General features: G+C 42.1%; 1 protein-coding gene across 1 annotated transcript in view; it reads left to right on the forward strand.

Moving 5' to 3' along the window:
* The window catches only part of LOC126282394 (uncharacterized), a 370,909-nt gene that overhangs the window by 280,387 nt on the left and 69,926 nt on the right, over positions 1-20,596 (forward strand). Inside the window, exon 13 of the mRNA XM_049982052.1 lies at positions 18,882-19,186. Coding sequence (XP_049838009.1) covers positions 18,882-19,186 — 305 coding nt within the window. The remainder of the gene's footprint in view (positions 1-18,881; positions 19,187-20,596) is intronic.

The raw sequence follows: 20,596 nt of genomic DNA on the forward strand, positions 1-20,596 counted from the left end.
TGCCAGTCTACGTTTTATTTCCTCTCTACTTCGATCATCATCACTTATTTTGCTCCACAAATATCAAAACTCATTTACAACTTTAAGTGTCTCATTTCTTAATTTGGACTCTATGTATATCAAAAGATACAGCACCGACTAGTTTTATATCAACTTCATTCAGTGAATGATAATATAATTTTCGTAGTATCATAAGTACCGCAAAGAGCGGGTGCTTAGATTAAAGGTCTCCGCTAGATACAGCCAGTAGTCCATTCGTACAACTTATATCTTAATTCATTCAGCAGTAGAACACATTTTAGTTGTATTTTTGTTAGAAGTTGACAATAAATTACCATCATAGAGTTACACATACGAATGACAGTGTATGTGGGTGAGGTCGTATTACACGTTTTACAACCATTACGCTACAGCGAGGTTATTCCGCTCACGGGGCAAATCCGCTTGAAATAATAAACGTTGCAACGGTTGTCACAGTTTATCAAAGAGTCAAGCTCGTTTTACCTTCATTGTGTGTCACCATCTCAGTGTCTTCACATGTTGTTGTCACAGGGGTGCTTTCTGTTACATTATTGACGGAAAAATGAACAAACTCTAGAGGCAAGCGATTGTAAGGTGTCAGGCAAATCCTACACCTTCCATGAAAACCCTGACATAATAAGCATATCTAGTAGTATGTCACATAGCTCCGAATAAATAGTGACATTAAATTAACCAAAGTAATACGAGTAACGAGTGAGCAAATGGAATACCACAGACTAACACAAGAATGCCTAAATGCATGTCGTACCTTCCCACCGTGACAGACGCAGTTCCAAGGGGAGAAACGAGAACAGAAGCCGAGAGCAGAGCCCTGTTAAGCTAGAAGGCCCTACGATTAGGGATGGACTGGACACCCACGCCGCCAGCCTACCTGTAAGACTACCACCCGCACGTTTTAGCGTGAGACTTTTTCGCGTCTCTGTTACGTCAAGGACCACCCCCCAGCCCATGTTAAAAGCTAGAGCCCTCCAGAAAAACAGTATAGATCTTACAATAACACAAAAAGGGCCACTACCACCCGCAAGTTTTAGCGTGAGACTTTTTCGCGTGTCTGTTACATTAGGACCACCCTCCAGCCCATGTTAAAAGATTGAGACCTCCAGAAGAACAGTACAGATCTTACGATAACGCTAAATGGACCACACCAGATGCAGGTTTCAGCGTGAGACTTTTTAGCGTCTCTGTTACGTTGCAAACATTAAAAACATTGCCCCACCACGAAAAGTATAACGTTTCTCATTGGATAGACAGAATTTTTGTAGGCGGAGCTTAAGGTTAACATTGAGACCCTGATTGGCCAGATGAAAACACAGCCAGATAGTTTTTTAAATCAACTTCGGTAAATTGTAGTAAGGAGAAGTTAGGGGAGAGTTGCTTCCGAGATGGCGAGGTGAGCGGAGCTGTGCTGCCCGCCGCTGCCCTGACGCTGCCTAAACACCGACAAGGTAATGAACGCACGCGATGCCGCATTTTTGAGCGCATAAGGCTTCACTCAGAACTGCAGAAGTCTCATCTGTTACACCCCCTTTTTTGCGTAATACTAGTGTCGATCATTAATTAAAACTCATGGTGTTCACATTTGCCACTTGTAGAACAGATCTGAAACGCGATGATTTTTCTTTTATATAGTTATTGAGAAGCCACATCAGCCACTATAATTTACGACAAGTTAGATAAGTAATTAAAGATAATTGAGGGTCACTGTAGACCATTTTGATAGTTTTCTCTTTTGTGAAACTTAATTTATACCTAGATTATAGATGTGATATGGCATAGGTCACCCTTCGATCCATTGTAGAACTTGGAAACCCATTCAGGGAATATTCGTTCACATTTTTGTTGAACGCAGTTGGTTTTTACCATCCTGTATTAAATCACTTCCTTTTATCAATAGTGCAACTTATAAACAATATTTTGTGAGTAGAATAAAATTTCCAATGGTAAACTTAACTGCTTTTTCGACGTTATTTTACCAGCTAACTGAAAATAGGAAAGCCTTGAACCCCTTCCACTAGATTTAGTTAGTATTAAGATTCTTTTACATGGAATGCAGTGGAGCTGACGCTGAGATGATTTAGTATTTGGTTATATCATCGCTAGTCTCACTGAACTCTTCTGAATTCTACATGTCGTGTGTGGTCTGGCGTCTCCTTACCAGCAACAGGTCCCAGGTTCAAAATAGTTAATTCCCTAAAAAACACGCTCAGAGCGTCGTTGCGCGAAAGTGGTAGAGAGACACTATATAGAACAAACAGACACCACCATGAATGTTTAGACGATTGAGATGAATTACAAGTATTGCCATAGTTAAAGAATAAAACCTAACAAATTAAGGTTTACCATTCACAATAACGTGAAATATTAAACTCTTATTGTCACATGTATAAGAACACAGGTTGCGCAGTGTGTTTTTCAACAAATATTGCTGGCTTTTACAATAATGGTGTATCATGCCGCCTCTTTCGAAATTATGCACATGGGGCTATTTCGCCCCGTACTCGTAGGGCTTTATCTGCTGAGTCAAATTGTTATTTAATTGATGTGTTACTGCGAAATTCTAGAGAACACGTTTTCTTGGTTTCTTTTCAGATCGTCCGTACATACAAAAGGAAAAATTCAAATTTTTCATGATCAGAGGAAGATATTAAACAAGCAATAATAAGGGTTATAGGCACATCCTCTAGATAAAGTGCCAGCAACGTGCTACACGGTTTCACGAAGTATGTGTGGGTGCAAAAGGACGAAAAATTTTTACCTGTGGTAAATGCTCGTAATTTCAACACTGAAATACACTCGGAGTAATAGGCTCTTCACTTGGTGGAATAGCCCCGCATTTTTATTACATTTTTATTTACTGCTATTTCTGCCTTCGTCAGATGTTTGTTTAATACTTTATTCGTGAAAGTCAATTTCGACCTTTTATGCACTAGAATTTATACACAATTATCATGTCATAATTGTATCACGTTGACAGATTTTTTAAAAAAGTTTCATGTCATATTACAAATGAGTGGAGCAGCCCCGCTGCACTCTATTTCTTAATATTTGCATTTTTTGTTGCGTGTCTATTTTTTTTTTGTTTTTATTAATTAAACATAGGTCCGCCTACGTCATCTGAGTAATTAACGAGAAGGAAGGGTAAAAATCCTACAAATAAGTGGTGCCAAATTAATGGGTACGATAACATTTAATGGCACATAAACAAGAACGGTTTTCAGCATTTTAACAAACTTTGCAGTTGAGGTTCATTTCTGGGCGAACTATTTCACTTATATTGTACTATGATATAACCTATCGTATAACAAACCAGACTAAAATCTCAGCGCGCAGCAAATGGTACAGTCAAACCAGTGATTGCTATTTTGTATCAAAAAAATGTGAAGGAAGCGGGGGTAACTGCAAACCAATGTAGCCCGGGAAATTAGCGGAGGTGGTGTACCAAGACTATTAAAAGGCGACGGCAATCATTCTTATAACAGTGTCCTGTGCGCTCTAGTGGAGGCGGGACCAGTGTCGGTCTGAGCGGCGGTTTTCACCTGCGCTGACGTGAAAGTTAAGTTGTTTTGTGTGGTCCAGTAGCTTGACTTAGAATAATTTAATGTGAGTGTTTTGTGGACTTACAAAATATTACAGTTTGGAGTCTGCTTATTTTCGACGAGGTGATCTTCTGACTTGAGATTTGGATATAAAGTGAGTTTGGAACACTTTCTGAATGCTGAAGCTGGACTTAGCCCCAGTTTCGACTGAAGGGATTCTGGATTTTTTTGTTTATCTGCATTTAGTTCAGCGTCGAGTGATAGTTGCGAATTATCCCGTGATTCATTCGTTTCAGTGAGCAGCTACGTACTTAACAGATGATTTACCAGCTTTCATCAATTTATTGAACTCTAATGTAGCGAGTTTTCCTGCCGCTGTATTGCAGTCTCGAGCCACTTTTCAACAACTTAACTGAGTTTGTAGCTTTCACCAGTCCCCGAAGTTATATGATCTATTCTAATGACAATTAACTTTATTCAGTAAAAGTTCCAGTCATTGTTGCGGCTCATATTTCAAGAAGTTTCCAACTAGTTAGTTCCTATAAATTAATTAAACCTCTGGTTAATACCACCGGGAGTAAATCATTTATTAAGTTTAATTATAAACCAGCACAAGTACAGTGTGGGAAAGTAGGCTGAAAGAGACGTCATCTTTCCCAGGAAAGACAACTGTAGCCGTCGTGAAGTCGTCCCAATTCGTCGCAACACTATATGCTGTTCGTTTGCTCGGCACGTAAAGCTCCATGTTTTCAGTGGGCCACAATACATGGTACCTGAACAGCAGACACGTAAAAGTTCACCGAGTAATCCGATCAATCGGAGATTTGCCTCTTTTCAAGTGACACAACATGTCGAGTGGACGGACAGCCCAACAAGGCGTTTAACCCGCAGAGAGTGGTTCTGTGGTTTTTGTGGGGTATTCATCCTTACCGTAAAGTTGGCCCAGCCATTCAGGATACCGTGAATATTAACGTGGATGTTATTCTCGGTGTCTATGTTGTGGCGTGCACGTAACTTATTTGGTCGAAGAACAGAAGAAACACATAGAATTAGCTTCCTGTCTCCTACCACTTAGCTATTAGGAGATAAGCAAAATCTTATCTGACAATATCTTATCTGCATATCTTCTGTCCTCTGACGATCGCAACGTCGGAGATTGACCCTACAGCTTGTTTTTGCACTAGAAGAAATGATGTAACATGGCACGGGGGAAGGCCACAAAGAAATAACAGGCAAGCAATAAATCAATGGAACAAGTATATATTGATAACAGAGAGGAAAACAAAAATATGTAGAACAATGGTGCGTCCTGTTTTGACATACGCAGCAGAAACGGGAAAGAAGAAAAATAACGAAAGTTAATCGCAATGGAAATGTAGGTACGAAGACCAGGAGTAACCATATGGGACAAAGGAACAAATGTGTCGACAGGGAAAGAGTGTGGAACATAAAATATAAAAAATGGATAAAGACAACAAACAGAAATTTTAATGATCATCTGGAAAGAAAGAAGCATTCAAGAATAGCTAAAATTTGTAAACATGGGCGACCACAAGGGAAACGACTACCCGGACGACCACCCAAGAGATGGGACATCAGTTGGTCCAGTACATCCACGGACTGAGGCAGACAAACAGGAGGAACCCTAGACAGCAGAAGAAGGAGAAAAAGTATATATTAACCGTTAAGAAAACTTATGAATGCGAGGTAGCGTTGTTGTAATGTGGGATCGAAACAACCCTCAATACTGGATTACTCGTCGAATAGCTAGTTCTCTGTAGGAAGAAAAAGTAGCAAGAGGAAAAAAATCAAATAAGAAATAATGATTCGTCCAGCTCCTAGAGAGTCCTAACCAGTAAAACATGGCAACCGTCTTGAGACCGGTACAGGAGGTATTGTTTTTGACCATGAGGGACGGGAGATTCGAAGACAAAGAGAGGTAAGCGAGGTAACTCTTATCCCATCAGCATTGTTCAGTGATATGAAGGCAGCTGTAAAGTACGATGCGGCCGCCATAGTTACAGCGGTCGGTATAAGCGCGTGCATCCTATCATGACGCTAGTGGAGTTCTGCGGACCTCATTTTTACAAGTGACTGTTTACAAAGTAATGGAAGCCACTTTCTGTTAACTAAAAATGTGTGTGAAATCTTACGGGACTTAACTGCTAAGGTCATCAGTCCCTAAGCTTACACGCTACTTAACCTAAATTATCCTAAGGACAAACACACACCCACCCATTTTCTGTTAACTGAAGATGGCGGCGACTTCTGCACAAACGACTTAACACCACCATTGCGAATCTGCATCTGAATGGACTCCTTCTGATATCTGCAACTGAGTAAGCCTGGAGAGCAGGTCTCTGTGATTTCACGCAGAGCAGTGCCTATTTTGGATAGGAACCAACCTTACGGGGGAAGTGTGAGGGGGGAGGGGGGGAGGCTTGCAGTACTGACCATTTCAATGGTTTTTGACCAGACAGGTTTGGCTAAAACCCCCTGGCGCTTAGCTGTGTCATTCTGCGTTGGCTCCACAATGGCGACTCCTGGGAGAAAACCGTCTCCTCCCGTGGTGGTGTGTCTGCGTCGCCAGTTTGAATGTAACAGCTCTGTCCTTTACTGGTTTAATCTTGTGACGTTATCAAACATTTCGTCCCGCTGACATTAAAACTGATTAACCACAAACATAGGATCTTCTTGCATCTATGGAATACATTAGCGGATGTAGAAGGTCCGAAATATTTGTTTAATAACGAAGTTTACCTATTTAGTTTTCTGACTTCTTAAATATTCACACAATTGTCCCACGATTACTGTCTTTTGATTTACAATTTTGACTCCTATGTGAATCCGCGGTTATAAATACACTTCTTTTTCTTCTTCTCCTTCCTTTCCTGGAGCCATTGTCCCGCAATTTGCGCAGGGTCGGCACTGTTACAATCGGATTTGGCATGGTTAATGCGAAGGGGTGGCCAGATGCCCTACCTACCGCCCCCCGTCCCCACAGGACGGAATCAATGTACCCCAGCTGTCAGGATATAGGAGAAAAAGCAGAGGACTACGAAGGAATTATCCGAATCAGACTGAAATCGGTAGACGTGATGCACATGTACAGATAAATAAATGATTACAATTTTAGACAGTTGGATGAGTTATTCAAGAGAAAAAGCTTCACAAACTGAGCAAGACAATAGCACAATGATGCTTCTCTGGCCCTTGTGCAGGCAGTTATTCGGCTTGGCAGTAATAGAGTTGTTGGATGTCGTCCTTAGGGATATCGTGCCAAATTCTGTCCAACTAGTGGGCTAGATCGTCAGAATCCCAAGATGGTTGGACGGCCCTGCCCGTAATGCTTCAAACGTCTCCAACTAGGGGTAGAGCTGTCGACCTTGCTGACCAAGGTAGGGTTTGGTGAGCTCGTAGTCTAGCGGTAGAAACTCAAGGTGTGTGCTGGCGAGTAGTTGGTTCAAATGGCTCTGAGCACTATGGGACTGAACATCTGAGGTCATCAGTCCCCTAGAACTTAGAACTACTTAAACCTAAGGACATCACACACATCCATGACCGAGGCAGGATTCGAACCTGCGACCGTAGCGGTCTCGCGGTTCCAGACTGTAGCGCCTAGAACCGCACGACCACTCCGGCCGGCTGGCGAGTAGTATTATCTTGCTGAAACGTAACACCAGGATGGCTTTCCGTGAAGGAAAATTAAGTGGACTTAGAATATCGTCGATATACCACTCTGCTGTAAGGGTGCCACGGATGACAACCAAAGGGGATAAAAATAAATAGGAAAGAGGCACTCCACGCCATCATTCCCGGTTGTGAGGCCGTATGGCAGGCGATAATGGTATCGCACCGATGTCTAGGGTATCTTCACACATGTCTTCGTTCTGGAATCTCATTGAGTGGATTAGAATTGTCTTCAATGGTGAGTCTCGATTATAACTGAGCCCCGATGAGCACCTGACACGTGCCCGCAGAAGCCCCTTTCTGCAGTGGAATACCAATCTGAGCGACACCTGCCATGTGGCGAGATAATCCCGTCCTCACATGGCGAGAGCTTCCTCTGCTTGTCTTCGTGCTTGCCAAACCCCACCCTGGCCAGCACGATAGCCAGACCTCTTCCCAAGTGAGAATGGAGAATTGTGGTCAGGGTCCTCCAACCAGAGCGGGATTTTGAAGATCTAAAGCACTAATTACATACAATTGGTACGATAACTCCAACAACTCTGCAACTCTATCAGTCAATGTCAAGACGAATAACTCCTTCCATAGGGGCCAGAGGACGACCAATACGTTGTTGACTCGCTCACTCTGTGAGGCTCTTTCTCTTCAGTAACGTGTCTGATTAGCCATTTTTTTCTGAAACTGTAGCATTTGTTTATCCGTGCATTGACATAATGTATATCGTTTTCCGTCCTATTGGAATAATTTCTTTGTGGTGCGTCTTATTTTTTTTCTTAGAGTATATTGTTAGTCAGACAATTAAGTACTCTGTCTTCGTAAGGGACTGGACGATGATACAGGAGCTATGGGCCATCCACGGTTTGGTCATACATCGCGGAAAAGTCTCATGTTTACAAAGACTTGCTATTTATTCTACCTGTTCATGATGAGTGTGTTGAGGGGATTCCCTTCTTCCAAAACGACAACAGCCACGTTCACATACGTTCCTGTTGTGGGAGGCTATCTCCCCTCGAACGTCCTGCTAAATAGTCCATGCCTGAACTTGTGGCCACTCTTCCTTGTCGATTTGAGACCATTTCCACGGACAGAGGCTGCATTACTCGGTATTATCGTGACGTCTCCCGGGTTGACTTGTTCTCTCCAGGGTGCTTATCTATGGTCTCAGTATGCCGCTACGACGAGCAGTTATTCCGACCAGCCCTATCGTTACTAACCAATATACATGACTTGGGGAGCCTTTCCGCATCCGTGTTCAGAGCACTCGCACCTTGAATTTGACACATTACTCTCTGCAAAGGGGCACAGTTTCTGCCGCTAACACATCGAACGTAAACGGTAAGTTTTTCAGGAATAAGCATCAATTGGCACATCATTAAAACAAAAATTTCAAATATATTAATAATGTTCATGTACTACTTGAGAGAGAATCTTCATTACCTTTTCATCATCTCGTGATGTAATCTCATATGTTTAAATATAATGTCGCGACTGTTGCAGTTACAACTGTGCGGTACTGAATCACCTACACATCTTTTCTACTACTCTTCTTCTCCCAAAATTTGTATTTTTGTACCTGTTACAGAAACTGCATGGCATGTAGAATCCAGAGTGTCGTTCTCGATCTTCCTTATTGATTTGAATAAAGAATTGAATTATTACTTTGTCAATGAAATATAATGAAACATACCATAGCCAAACACTAAGGAAAGAACCAGACACTAGACCAGGTATTTCTGCACTTCGAGGACAGGTCACTATTAAATTCATTTGGGAAACGCTTAGTGACCATAATGTTACAGAAGTCCGTGTGCGGCGCAGCCAGACGTTCTGCTCTAACGCCACAAGTGGTGTTCGCCACCCAGGTGGAATTTTACCTCATCGTCCAATCAACTTTGGTTGCACCAAAGGGCTGTGCTCTCAAATGATAAAGATGATGTGTTTCTAGACGACAGAACCTTCCAAGTTCTCGAAAATCCGATCGTGATCCACCGGCATCATCATCACAGAGAACCAACCACCGATCAGTACTGCATAGTTTAAATACCTGTGCTTTCTTATAACTACAAACTCCGAGACGTTTCAGGACGCACGAACACGCACTAATGCTGCATGGCAGATTTTAAGTAAATAACGTATTATGAAACTATTCATAGAATACTATATTTGGAACCAAACAATAGAAATGTAGAAGTGTTTATACCTATGCTATATTTTTGTACGTTCTAGAATTAAGGAACCAACGTGTGGTGGTGATACTGAAATTAGTTTAGAAATAAATAAATAGAAAACAAAAGTGTTTCCTTTCAAGGTGGAACTACAACGCCGTTTTGCTGAAATTGCACCAAGTCACTGGAGGAGCTGGGCTGCTGATAGAAGAAAACCGAGAAAAGAACCAGCCATTAAACTTGGATCTAAATTCACTGACCTGCCATCCAGCCGTCGCCTTAATTCGGAACTAAATGAAGGGCAGCGACTTACAGTGTTCGGACTGTGCTTCAATACGGGGCCTATTAAGAGAAGTATTTGTTGTGAAACTAGTATCCGCCGAACAGTATCGTTATTCTCAAGCCCACTACACAATAAGAGTGTGAAGACATGGTCTCTCTTACACTGCCCGAAAAACATGCTATGCCCTCAAGGACTGTGTTCAGTGGCAACGGGATTTAAAACGTGGATACTGAGGTTGATGTTGGTGATTCATTTGTAATGGTCATTGTCTATCAAATGAAGCTTGTGACGCATGTTTGTGTACCCTCCATTTTGACTCTTCAGTCAGTACCTGTGCAGAGTTTTGAGGTAAATAGCGTCTGTAACATTCATTTACGGTACAACTATGAGCCGCCGACGAGCACGTTCGATTGTTGTACGACTTAAGCCGTTTGAACAGCGTCGCACTGTGGGCCTGAGGATAGGCGGATGGACGCATCAAAGGACCCTGAACATGTTGGGCACAATGTATCGGTGGTATGCCGCTGCTGCCAACAGTAGTCTGGGAGCATTCCCACATCTGTAGACGTGGTTCTGGACATCCGTGTAGGGCAGCTGCGCGTCAAGTTCGACGCGTTATGTGAGCAGCGGTGGCCAACCGAACATCATGCAGGGACGAAATCGGAGCACATATTGTGTCACCAGGGACGACTGGGAACCTTTTGCTTGCAGCACGACTAAGATCACGTGTGCCTCTGGCCAGGCTTCCACTGACAGTATGACACCGCGAAGCATGCTGCTCTGGTGTCATGAAAAAGTCGGCTTGACAATGTATTGGCGCTCTGTTCTCGTCAGTGGCGAGAGTAAGTTTTGTCTGTGTCCGAGTGACGGACGTACACGTGTATGGCGTAGACGTGATGAGCTGCCTGTTCCTTCGACACATGGCTACCATCCCAGGCTTCGTGACGTCGGGTTCATCAGTTACAAGTCGCGGTCACATTTGATGTTTCTGCAGCGTATTGTATTCAGTGCACACTACATTGCACAGACGTTACTGCTGCTTTTTCGACAGAAAGATGATGTACTTCTTCAGCAGGTAAGTTCACGTTCGCGTATGGCTGCCACGCTTAGACGTGCTCTTCTTGGTGTACAGCAACTGTTCAGGCCAGTAACATCACCAGATCTCTCGCCAATTGAGCACATATGGGGCATGACGAAACAGGAACTTACTCATTACCGAAAGCCTGCAAGAACCATTGCCGCGTAGCAACAGAAGGTGCTTGGAACAATATAACAGGATGTCATTTGTCATTTATATGATAGTTGGCATCAGTGCCACATTAGCCTAGTAAAAAGAGTTAGCAAACGCTACGAGCCCCCGCCCACCTAGGTGTAAAAACATCTAACAAGCTGGCCGTTCAATGGAAAATACTGTGGTCTCCAAACCTCCAGTATGTAGTAATAGTTTTAGCTCATTTTTAAAGCGAGCGCTGCCCATGCCATGCATTATGCGTCCTATGTTGACAAAATCGCAAAAAGTACCAGAGAATTCTCTTCTGTCATCCGTTCTAGTTGTAGTAACCCAATCAGTTACAATAGACTCTTCTGAATGCCAATAATAAAGTATTTAATTAGGACCAAACAAAGGTATAGGCGAAAACTGATAGAAGGAATTACAGCAGTTATATCTTTTTTAGCAAAACGAGGTCTTACGTTTTTGGATAGTGATGAAATTATTACATCACCTCACAATGGAAATTTTTTAGGTTTATTAGAATTAACAGCCAAATTTGACATTTTTCTTGCCTAACACATATTCATACAAGGGATTTGTCGACCTAATTGCACCAAAAAAATGGTTCAAATGGCTCTAAGCACTATGCGACTTAACTTCTCAGGTCATCAGTCGCCTAGAACTTTGAACTAATTAAACCTAACTAACCTAAGGACATCACACATCCATGCCCGAGGCAGGATTCGAACCTGCGACCGTAGCGGTCGTCATATTATTTGTGAAATTAAGAAATTGAAATGTTATTCTGTTTCATTGGATTCCTCGTCAGATGTATCGTATGTAGACCAGCTGGCTCTTATTATGCGCTATGTCCTGCCATGTGGACTAGTGGAAAGTTTTGTAAAGTTCTCGGACATGGAAGGCCATGCAGCTAAACAACTCGCCCAATACTTCGTAATTTTTTTAAACAACATTGGTATCAAACATTGTCGTTGGCAAAGCAACATGAATGGGAAGTACAGTGGCTCAGAAGCACGTATTAAGAGTATAAATAAATATTCAGAATACAGAGGAGCGAAATAAACAACACGTGAACACATGAAGAAAATTTGGGCTCAGAAAAAACATAAACCATCGTCATAAAGGAATTCAAGTTAAAACGCTCTCTTTAAATGGGAATAGTCGAAAATAATAATAATAATAATAACAATAATAATAATAATAATAATAATAATAATAATAAGAGTAATAATAATAATTCAGAATACATTCAGTGCTTTGCACATTCATTACATTTGGTTGCCAAGTGCGCTGTAGAATGCTGCACAGAAACATTATTTTTCTTCTTCTTCGTTGAAAGTCTCTAGGCATCTTTTTTCACTTCTACCTAGATGGAGTCGTGTTTTGAAAGTGCTGAAAGAAACTAATTCAAAAATTCAGATATTCCGATTTTGAAAATGCTGTCGGACACTAGGTGGTCTGCCCGAGCAAATGCTGCGAAGGCACTTATGTATGGTTTTACAGCAGTCGTCTGATCAAGACCTTAACACGGGATATGGCCTCTATAAATCGTTACGCGGGTACATCCACACAATCCAGTCCACATTTTCAGATAAGGAAGGAATAGCAAAAGTACCGACCAGTGAAGAAAGTAAGCAAAATACTTCAGAACTACATAAGAGCAAGCGAAATACAAAGTACGACCATTTCAGTGGCTCTCCTAAACTACATGAAGTAACAGAAAATCGACCACCTGGACAACATTTTGAAATTCAGGTGTTCATTGTCATAGCTGAAAATGTGTTGTGTCCTTGAACTAAACGAATGGAAGCGTCCCATCAAGTGAGCACCGTATTTGCAATACCTTGGAAATTTAATTCTTTTATAGCAGAAGAGATCATGAGAAGAAATCCAGTTATCGTCAGTGCTTATCCAGATGACTTGGAAAAAAACTTAGGTGAAGAACTTGTGTAGTTTGCCGAGCTGTTCAAGACAGATGTGGCTGCTGCTGTTGACAGTAAAAAGCGCGAGCCCTGAAACTTCAGTTTTATAAAGTTTTAAGAGAAAATTCATTAGAATCATGTGTTCCAAATTTACAAATTGAATAACATCAACTGCAGTGCAGAACATCCTTTTTCAATATTACAATGTGTTAAAAATGAGTTCAGGAACACCATTCGACAATAACTTCTAAAAGATCTCACCTTAATAAACATAGAATGTGATGTGCTAAGAAATGTTGGTTTTACTACTGTTATCTATAAATTTGCCCAAATAAAACCGAAAAAAAATTTTTAGTGCTTTTTGTTTCATATCCTGAAGTTTGATGCCTAGCTTAATACGGCACTGATTGACATCCGAGAGTACATTTCTGCGATGCAGCTGTGTATTGATGTGACCGTTTCTCTTATTTTCATTTCATCCTGCCCATAGGCTATAGGAGAGAGGAAGGTCGGGTACTGTCGGACACGTAAACTTGTTTGACATTTTTTCTGGTGATTGTATTGGCACATTCTTCACGCTAAACGATATTGTGATAGGCAACTTGACTGAATTATAGGGCTCGATGCTACAAGAATGTACCTTTCATGATTTTTTAAATGTTTTTTTTTCTAACTTTTTCATTTCTGCCATTTGAATTTTTGGCGGGTTGTATGGAATATGAAGCTGTAGTGTGTAAAAGAGTCATATTTGTAGCAAAAACGTTTCAGTTCTATCGTAAATAGTCAAACTTGAACGTGACCCTCAGATCACGCAGTCTGTCAAAGAACTTTTCCACTTGTTCCTTTGTGAAGCCTGCTGACCGTTGAAAACTCGTAGATTCCGCTGTTCTCAGTCTTCAAGTCTTTTCATAAAATCCTAGTCAAAGTCTTTACTCGGTTTCATCTTCTCCTTGTTGTACTGATGCTTTATTTTCGGTTGCTCTGCTTATTTGTTCACTGGATTTAATACCTATCTTCTGTACACTATATTTAATATCATGTCTTCATTCAAACGTATAATCTGGCTGTATAAGTATTGAAGCTGATCGTGCAGTTACGTTTCTCTTTCGTCACTGGACTTCCTCGGAAATAACTTATTATCCCATAAAACAGTTCTAGTTCTATTTTTCCGCAAAGCCTTGAATCTATGACCTAACGTACTTCTTGGAACTGCATTTCTCATTCGCTTCCCTGACTGTTATTTCAAGACGACCGACATTTTTTACAGCTTCCATCACGATATTTTCATTCCGTTTACGTCATGACGTCTCCATCTTTCGCTGTTAAAGAGAAAAAGTATAAATTTAAACTTTTATGCTATCTGTTTCTTCTGGTACCACTCGAAATTGCTTTGTATGTTACAATCCGAGCCTACTCGGGTGGTAGCTTAACACTGCCGTTTTTATGGCTTGTCCCAGCGTGCAGTAGAGAGTTTAATAACAGTTGTATCTAAAGGCACCATAAAAATTCAGTATTACTCACTTGCAAACAAATCACAGCACTGGATAGTGAAGTTTGTGTACCGCAAAACTCAGTAGGAACAGATAACTTGTTGACACTCAGAAAAGCACTGTTTTCATTCACACTACAGTGGCGGGACAGGCGCTGTCACTGGCGACAGAGTTTAGAAACAGGTCGTGTCCAATGCCATCTGCTGTCCGTTACTACCCGACCTTCCACTACATGTAGTAATTTTTAAAATAATAATAATGTTGAAATAACGTACGGGACCGAAGTCGGGTAACATGGTCTACAACCGCCGATGTATCCAGATATTATTATTTTATTTGCGGACAAGGACAATGCTACCGTTGTTTTGGACAGGCAGAATTACAGTCAAAAGATGGATTGTTTACTGTCTGATTCAGCGAATCGCGGGATCGGTGCTGACCACACAAGAAGTGTTGAGAGGAAGCCTGACAGCCTCATGAAGAAAAGTTGCCTATCGCACGAGATTATCAATAGTCTTAATTGTAATTGTGTTGTTCCCTTTAGGTTACGTGTTCTCCCTGACGTCCACAACGAAGGAATTCCTCTTCGTCCGATTGTAACATTGGTACTCCGACGTATTGCGTAGCAAAACACTTTGCTACTCTGTAGAACCTTATAGTAGGTCGGTGTGTGCACCACGTTAGGTTTGGCGGTGAATTAACGAAAGTATTTCGACATATGTTGACTCCAGTTACATAATAGCATTATGAGCAGACAGTCCGCCCCCGGTAGCTGACTAGTCAATAATAAGGGCCCGGTTTCGATTCCCTGTTGGGTCGCAGATTTTCTCCTCTCAGGAACAGGGTGTGGTGTTGACCTAATCATCATCATTTCATCCCCATAGACGCGCAAGTCACCGAAGTGGCGAACGGTCTGCCCGACGGGATGCCCTCGTCACACGACATTTATATTTATTTTACGAGCAGACAGATAGAGTTGCCATGGGAAGCTCTTTCTCACCTATTATTCCAAATTTGTTTATTGAAGATTTCGAGGAACGTGCCTTGGAGTCGGTGGCTTTGAAACCAGCGTGTTTCCCAGATGTGTAGACGACACTTTTGTTGTGTGGCATCATGGCCCTCAGAATTTCAACGCATTTTTAGCACACCTGAATTCAATCCACCCGAATATTCGTTTAACGATGGAGATGGAAAAGGATAACTGTCTTCCCTTCTTTGATGTGTTGATCAGGATGAAGGTGGATGGTACGTTGGGATATGCCGTTATAGCAAACCCACTCACACTGACTTGTATCTCCAGGCCGATAGTTTCACCATTCTGCTCAACGTGAAGTGGTACTTCAACCCTTGATTCACAGTGTCCATGTCATCTTGGACCCTCACAGTTTGTCAGCTTGTAAGGTGTCAGGCAAATCCAACACCTTCCGTGAAAACCCTGACATTTTTAAGCAAATCCAGTAGTATGTCCCATAGCTCCGAATAAATAGTGACATTAAAATAACCAACGTAATACGAGTAACGAGTGAGCACACACACTAACACAAGAATGCCTAAATGCATGTCGTACCTTCCCACCGTGAGACCGAAGCAGTTCCGAGGGGAGAAACGACAACAGAAGCCGAGAGCAGAACCGTGTTAAGCTAGAAGGCCCTACGATAAGGGACGGACTGGACACCCACGTCGGCAGCCTACCTCTAAGACTACCACCCGCACGTTTTACCGTGAGACTTTTTCGCGTCTCTGTTACGTCAAGGACCACCCTCCAGCCCATGTTAAAAGCTAGAGCCCTCCAGAAAATCAGTATAGATCTTACGATAACACAAAAAGGGCCACTACCACCCTAAAGTTTTAGCGTGAGGCTTTTTCGCGTGTCTGTTACATTAGGACCACCCTCCAGCCCATGTTAAAAGATAGAGACCTCCAGAAGAACAGTACAGATCTTACGATAACGCTAAAAGGACCACACCAGCTGCAGGTTTTAGCGTGAGACTTTTTAGCGTCTCTGTTACGTTGCAAACATTAAAAACATTGCCCCACCACGAAAAGTATAACGTTTCTCATTGGATAGACAGAATTTTTGTAGGCGGAGCTTAAGGTTAACATTGAGACCCTGATTGGTCAGATAAAAACACAGCCAGATAGTTTTTTTTTTTAAACCAACTTCGGTAAATTGTAGTAAGGAGAAGTTAGGAGAGAGTTGCTTCCGAGATGGCAAGGTGAGCGGTTCTGTGTTGTCCGCCGCTGCCCTGACGCTGCCTAAACACCGACAAGGTAATGAACGCACGCGATGCCGCATTTTTGAGCGCACAAGGCTTCACTCAGAACTGCAGAAGTCTCATCTGTTACACCCCCTTTTTTGCGTAATACTAGTGTCGATCGTTAATTAAAACTCATGGTGTTGACATTTGCCACTTGAAGTAAAGATCTGAAACGCGATGATTTTTCTGTTATATAGTTATTGAGAAACCACATCAGCCACTGTACTTTACGACAAGTTAGATAAGTATTTAAAGATAATTGAGGGTCACTGTAGACCATTTTGATAGTTTTCTCTTTTGTGAAACTTAATTTACACCTAGATTATAGATGTGATATGCCATAGGTCATCCTTCGATTCTTTGTAGAACTTGGAAACCCATTCAGGGAATATTAGTTCACATTTTTGTTGAACGCAGTTGGTTTTTACCATCCTGTATTAAAACACTTCCTTTTATCAATAGTGGAATTTATTAACGATGTTTTGTGAGTAGAATAAAATTTCCAATGGTAAACGTAACTGTTTTTTCGACGTTATTTTACCAGCTAACTAAAAATAGGAAAGCCTTGAACCCCTTCCACTAAATTTAGTTAGTATTAAGATTCTTTTACAGGGAGTGCAGTGGAGCTGACGCTGAGATCATTTAGTATTTGGTTATATCATCGCTAGTCTCGCTGAACTCTTCTGAATTCTACATGTCATGTGTGGTCTGGCGTCTCCTTACCAGCAACAGGTCCCAGGTTCAAACTAGTTAATTCCCTAAAAAACACGTTCAGAGCGAAGTTGCGCGAAAGTGGTAGGGAGACACGATATAGTACAAACAGACACCACCATGAATGTTTAGAAGCTGAGGTTGCCCATCTCGAAGCCTTCTTTCATCAGAACTGTTATAGCATAAGACAGGTCGGACGTGCGCTGTCGACCAACTGTGCACCAAAATCTACTGCCTTTTTGCGTTACGCATAGAGTATTTCGAATAGGATATTTTGCGTAGAAACGTAAGAAAATTATATTAAGTGTGTTTGTCGACCACCATCTAAGATCAGATTCTTTTAAGTTGCGTAAAGAATGGTCTTTGTTTGTGTAAGGCGTTGCCTATCATATTCCTTGTAGTTCGTGCATGCCATATATTCTCCAAACTATCGGGACTATGGAGGACTGCTGTACTGAGGGTAAACGGCACACACTCTTACAACAGCCCAACAAATACGTCATTGCGGACCATTGTCTTGGCACCTGTCGTGTGGAACATAACAATACAGGGATTCAGGGGTGCACCTCGAGCTATTTGCATAGTGTTACTAAGGAAGATGTTGAAATTTAATTCTAAGTAATCTTATCAATAGAGATGGCGCTTTTTAAAAAAAATTCTGCATGGAGTCCTGCTCCGTCAAAACCAGAGGGACATAGTTCATGCTACCTCACCTGTTGCAGCGCGGGGTACCCGTGCGGTCAGAGGCGTCTTGTCACAGTTCGCGCGGCTCCCCCCGTCGGAGGTTCGAGTCCTCTCTCGGGCATGGGTGTGTGTGTGTGTGTGTGTGTGTGTGTTGTCCTTAGCGTAAGTTAGTTTAATTGGTGTGGATACTTAGGGACCGATGAGGCTCTGGCTCTGAGCACTATGGGACTTAACTTCTGAGGTCATCAGTCCCCTAGAACTTAGAACTACTTAAACCTAACTAATCTAAGGACATCACACACATCCATGTTCGAGGCAGGATTCGAACCTGCGACCGTAGCGGTCGCGCGGTTCCAGACTCTAGCGACTAGAACCACTCGGCCATCTCGGCCGGCCAGGGACCACTGACCTCAGGAGTTTGGTCCCATAGGCCTTACCACAAATTTCCAATTTAGTTGATAGTTAATGTTACCATCGATAACTTCTGACGTCGGTCATCTTTCGTCTGTGATTGCGCTAGTGTTTCTCTGTAAACGTTATTTAAATTCCCTTACAGAGAGGTTACTTGCTGCATTTTTGCCTTGAAAATGGCAGGGTGTCCTCCTCTCGAAATACCGGCGGTTGTCGACGACGTCATCCGGCTGCTGTCCCGTAAGTTATCTGAACAAAAAAGAAATATCCATGACAAACTTAATTTTTGTGTCCCAGATTATAAATCATACAGGGACTTATCAGTTTTCTGAGGTAGTACAGTGTCAAACAGGGCTAAAAAACAGTGTATCTGCAGTTTTAAATTACCGAGCATCTGAACTTCTCGGCGTATACTGCATCAGATGCGGGAGCTCGTGTTTTGTAAACACCGCCTGCAGAACGCAACGTCACTGTCACTTGCCTGTTGGCGTGGCGCTTGATATGGTACAGAGGTCGACCGCGCGCAGCCTTGAAAAGAGCCGGTCTGCATCGTACCAGTCAGTACGCGCGAAGGTTGCTGGCAGGAACTTCCTTCGCGAAATGTTGGACGTAGCGACTTTGCTGATAGCGGTCTTTGTGATCGCAGTCTCTGCAAGCATCATCTCCAGGAAACTGTTCTGGAGAGAGTTCGAGAAGCTTCCTGGTCTCGTACCTCTGCCCTTCATTGGGTCTACCTACGTAGCATTCTTCGTTAAGCGCGAAGGTAAGTCTACGTTTTCTAATTACGTGACTTCCACATACACCCTACAAGAATATGTTGGCAAACGCTGGCGACTTCGTAGTTGTTTTCCTCCTCTCCATTTACCAAGCCAAAAATTCCTATCTGTACACCTTAAGTTGTAGTTATGGGGAAACATATACCTTGGGGTAACAAGTGCGTCACAAAAATAGTGGCCACACAATAATATCTCTCCGCAGTGATTATCCCACACCCACGAATAAAAAATGGTTGCCTCTTAAGTGGCTACTTTGAGTCGTCTGTTGGCCAGAGAATTAATCGTGGAAACATGTGCTCTCTGGACCCCCATTGCTTCACGGCTATTGTCACTGAATATCAAAGATATTCAATCTACGTTGTGTTCTTCTGCCAACTCTTTACATGCAGATGGATTCCGGTTGTATTTAAGTTCCAGCACTAAGATCATTTAAGATCATTTCCGTTGTCGTAACTGGAGTGATAAAAGCTATGATCTGTATCGCCTTGTACAAAAACACCTGGGCCTTCAACACAATCCTAAGAACTCACAGGTATCCTCGTATGATGTCGAAAGTTCGTAAGCGAACATTTTGTGAGACAGTTCTTCCAATATTCCTTGATAGTATCAAACTAGCCCACCAGAAAACAGTAAATCACTTCGCATAATCTTGAATGAGCGTCTAAATGCAGAATGACAAACTGATACAGCAACCAGAAAACGCTCCTTATACATGTTTCGTTTTTCTGTGTTGCCACAGTTACGCAACTACAACAGTGTTCCAAACATTAATTAAATGCATCTACCATTTGACGACGAACAGCTGGGCAATTCAAAACCGGTCTTGGGAAATAAAAATTGAAGCACTGCAATAATACTCTAATCGTTCTGCTAGTAACCCTATATATGAGCTTTAACATAAACTTCAATTGTGGTTTCTCCAATACCAATCAGCGAATTTTTCTTCTGTGGTTACAAAAAAATATGGTTCAAATGCCTCTGAGCACTATGGGACTCAACTGCTGTGGTCATCAGTCCCCTAGAACTTAGAACTACTTAAACCTAACTAACCTAAGGACATCACACACATCCATGCCCGAGGCAGCATTCGAACCTGCGACCGTAGCAGTCTCACGGTTCCGGACTGCGCGCCTAGAACCGCGAGACCACCGCGGCCGGCTCTGTGGTTACAGTTTTCGATTGTCATTCTCGTCGATCATTATCAAAAGAAGCACAGCCGCTTTGAATTCAGCTGCCCAGAGCCTATATAAGCATTTGCCACCATTGTATATGTCTTCAGTTGTCCATGTACCATACAAAATAAAATATTTTACGTCGGTATAGTAATCCTGTTTTATTCTTTGAACGAAAGACACGCATCAAGACTATTTTAAACTCTGTACCTGCACATAAAATAA

This window comes from Schistocerca gregaria, chromosome 7 (genome assembly GCF_023897955.1).
Source record: "Schistocerca gregaria isolate iqSchGreg1 chromosome 7, iqSchGreg1.2, whole genome shotgun sequence".
NCBI lineage: Eukaryota > Metazoa > Arthropoda > Insecta > Orthoptera > Acrididae > Schistocerca > Schistocerca gregaria.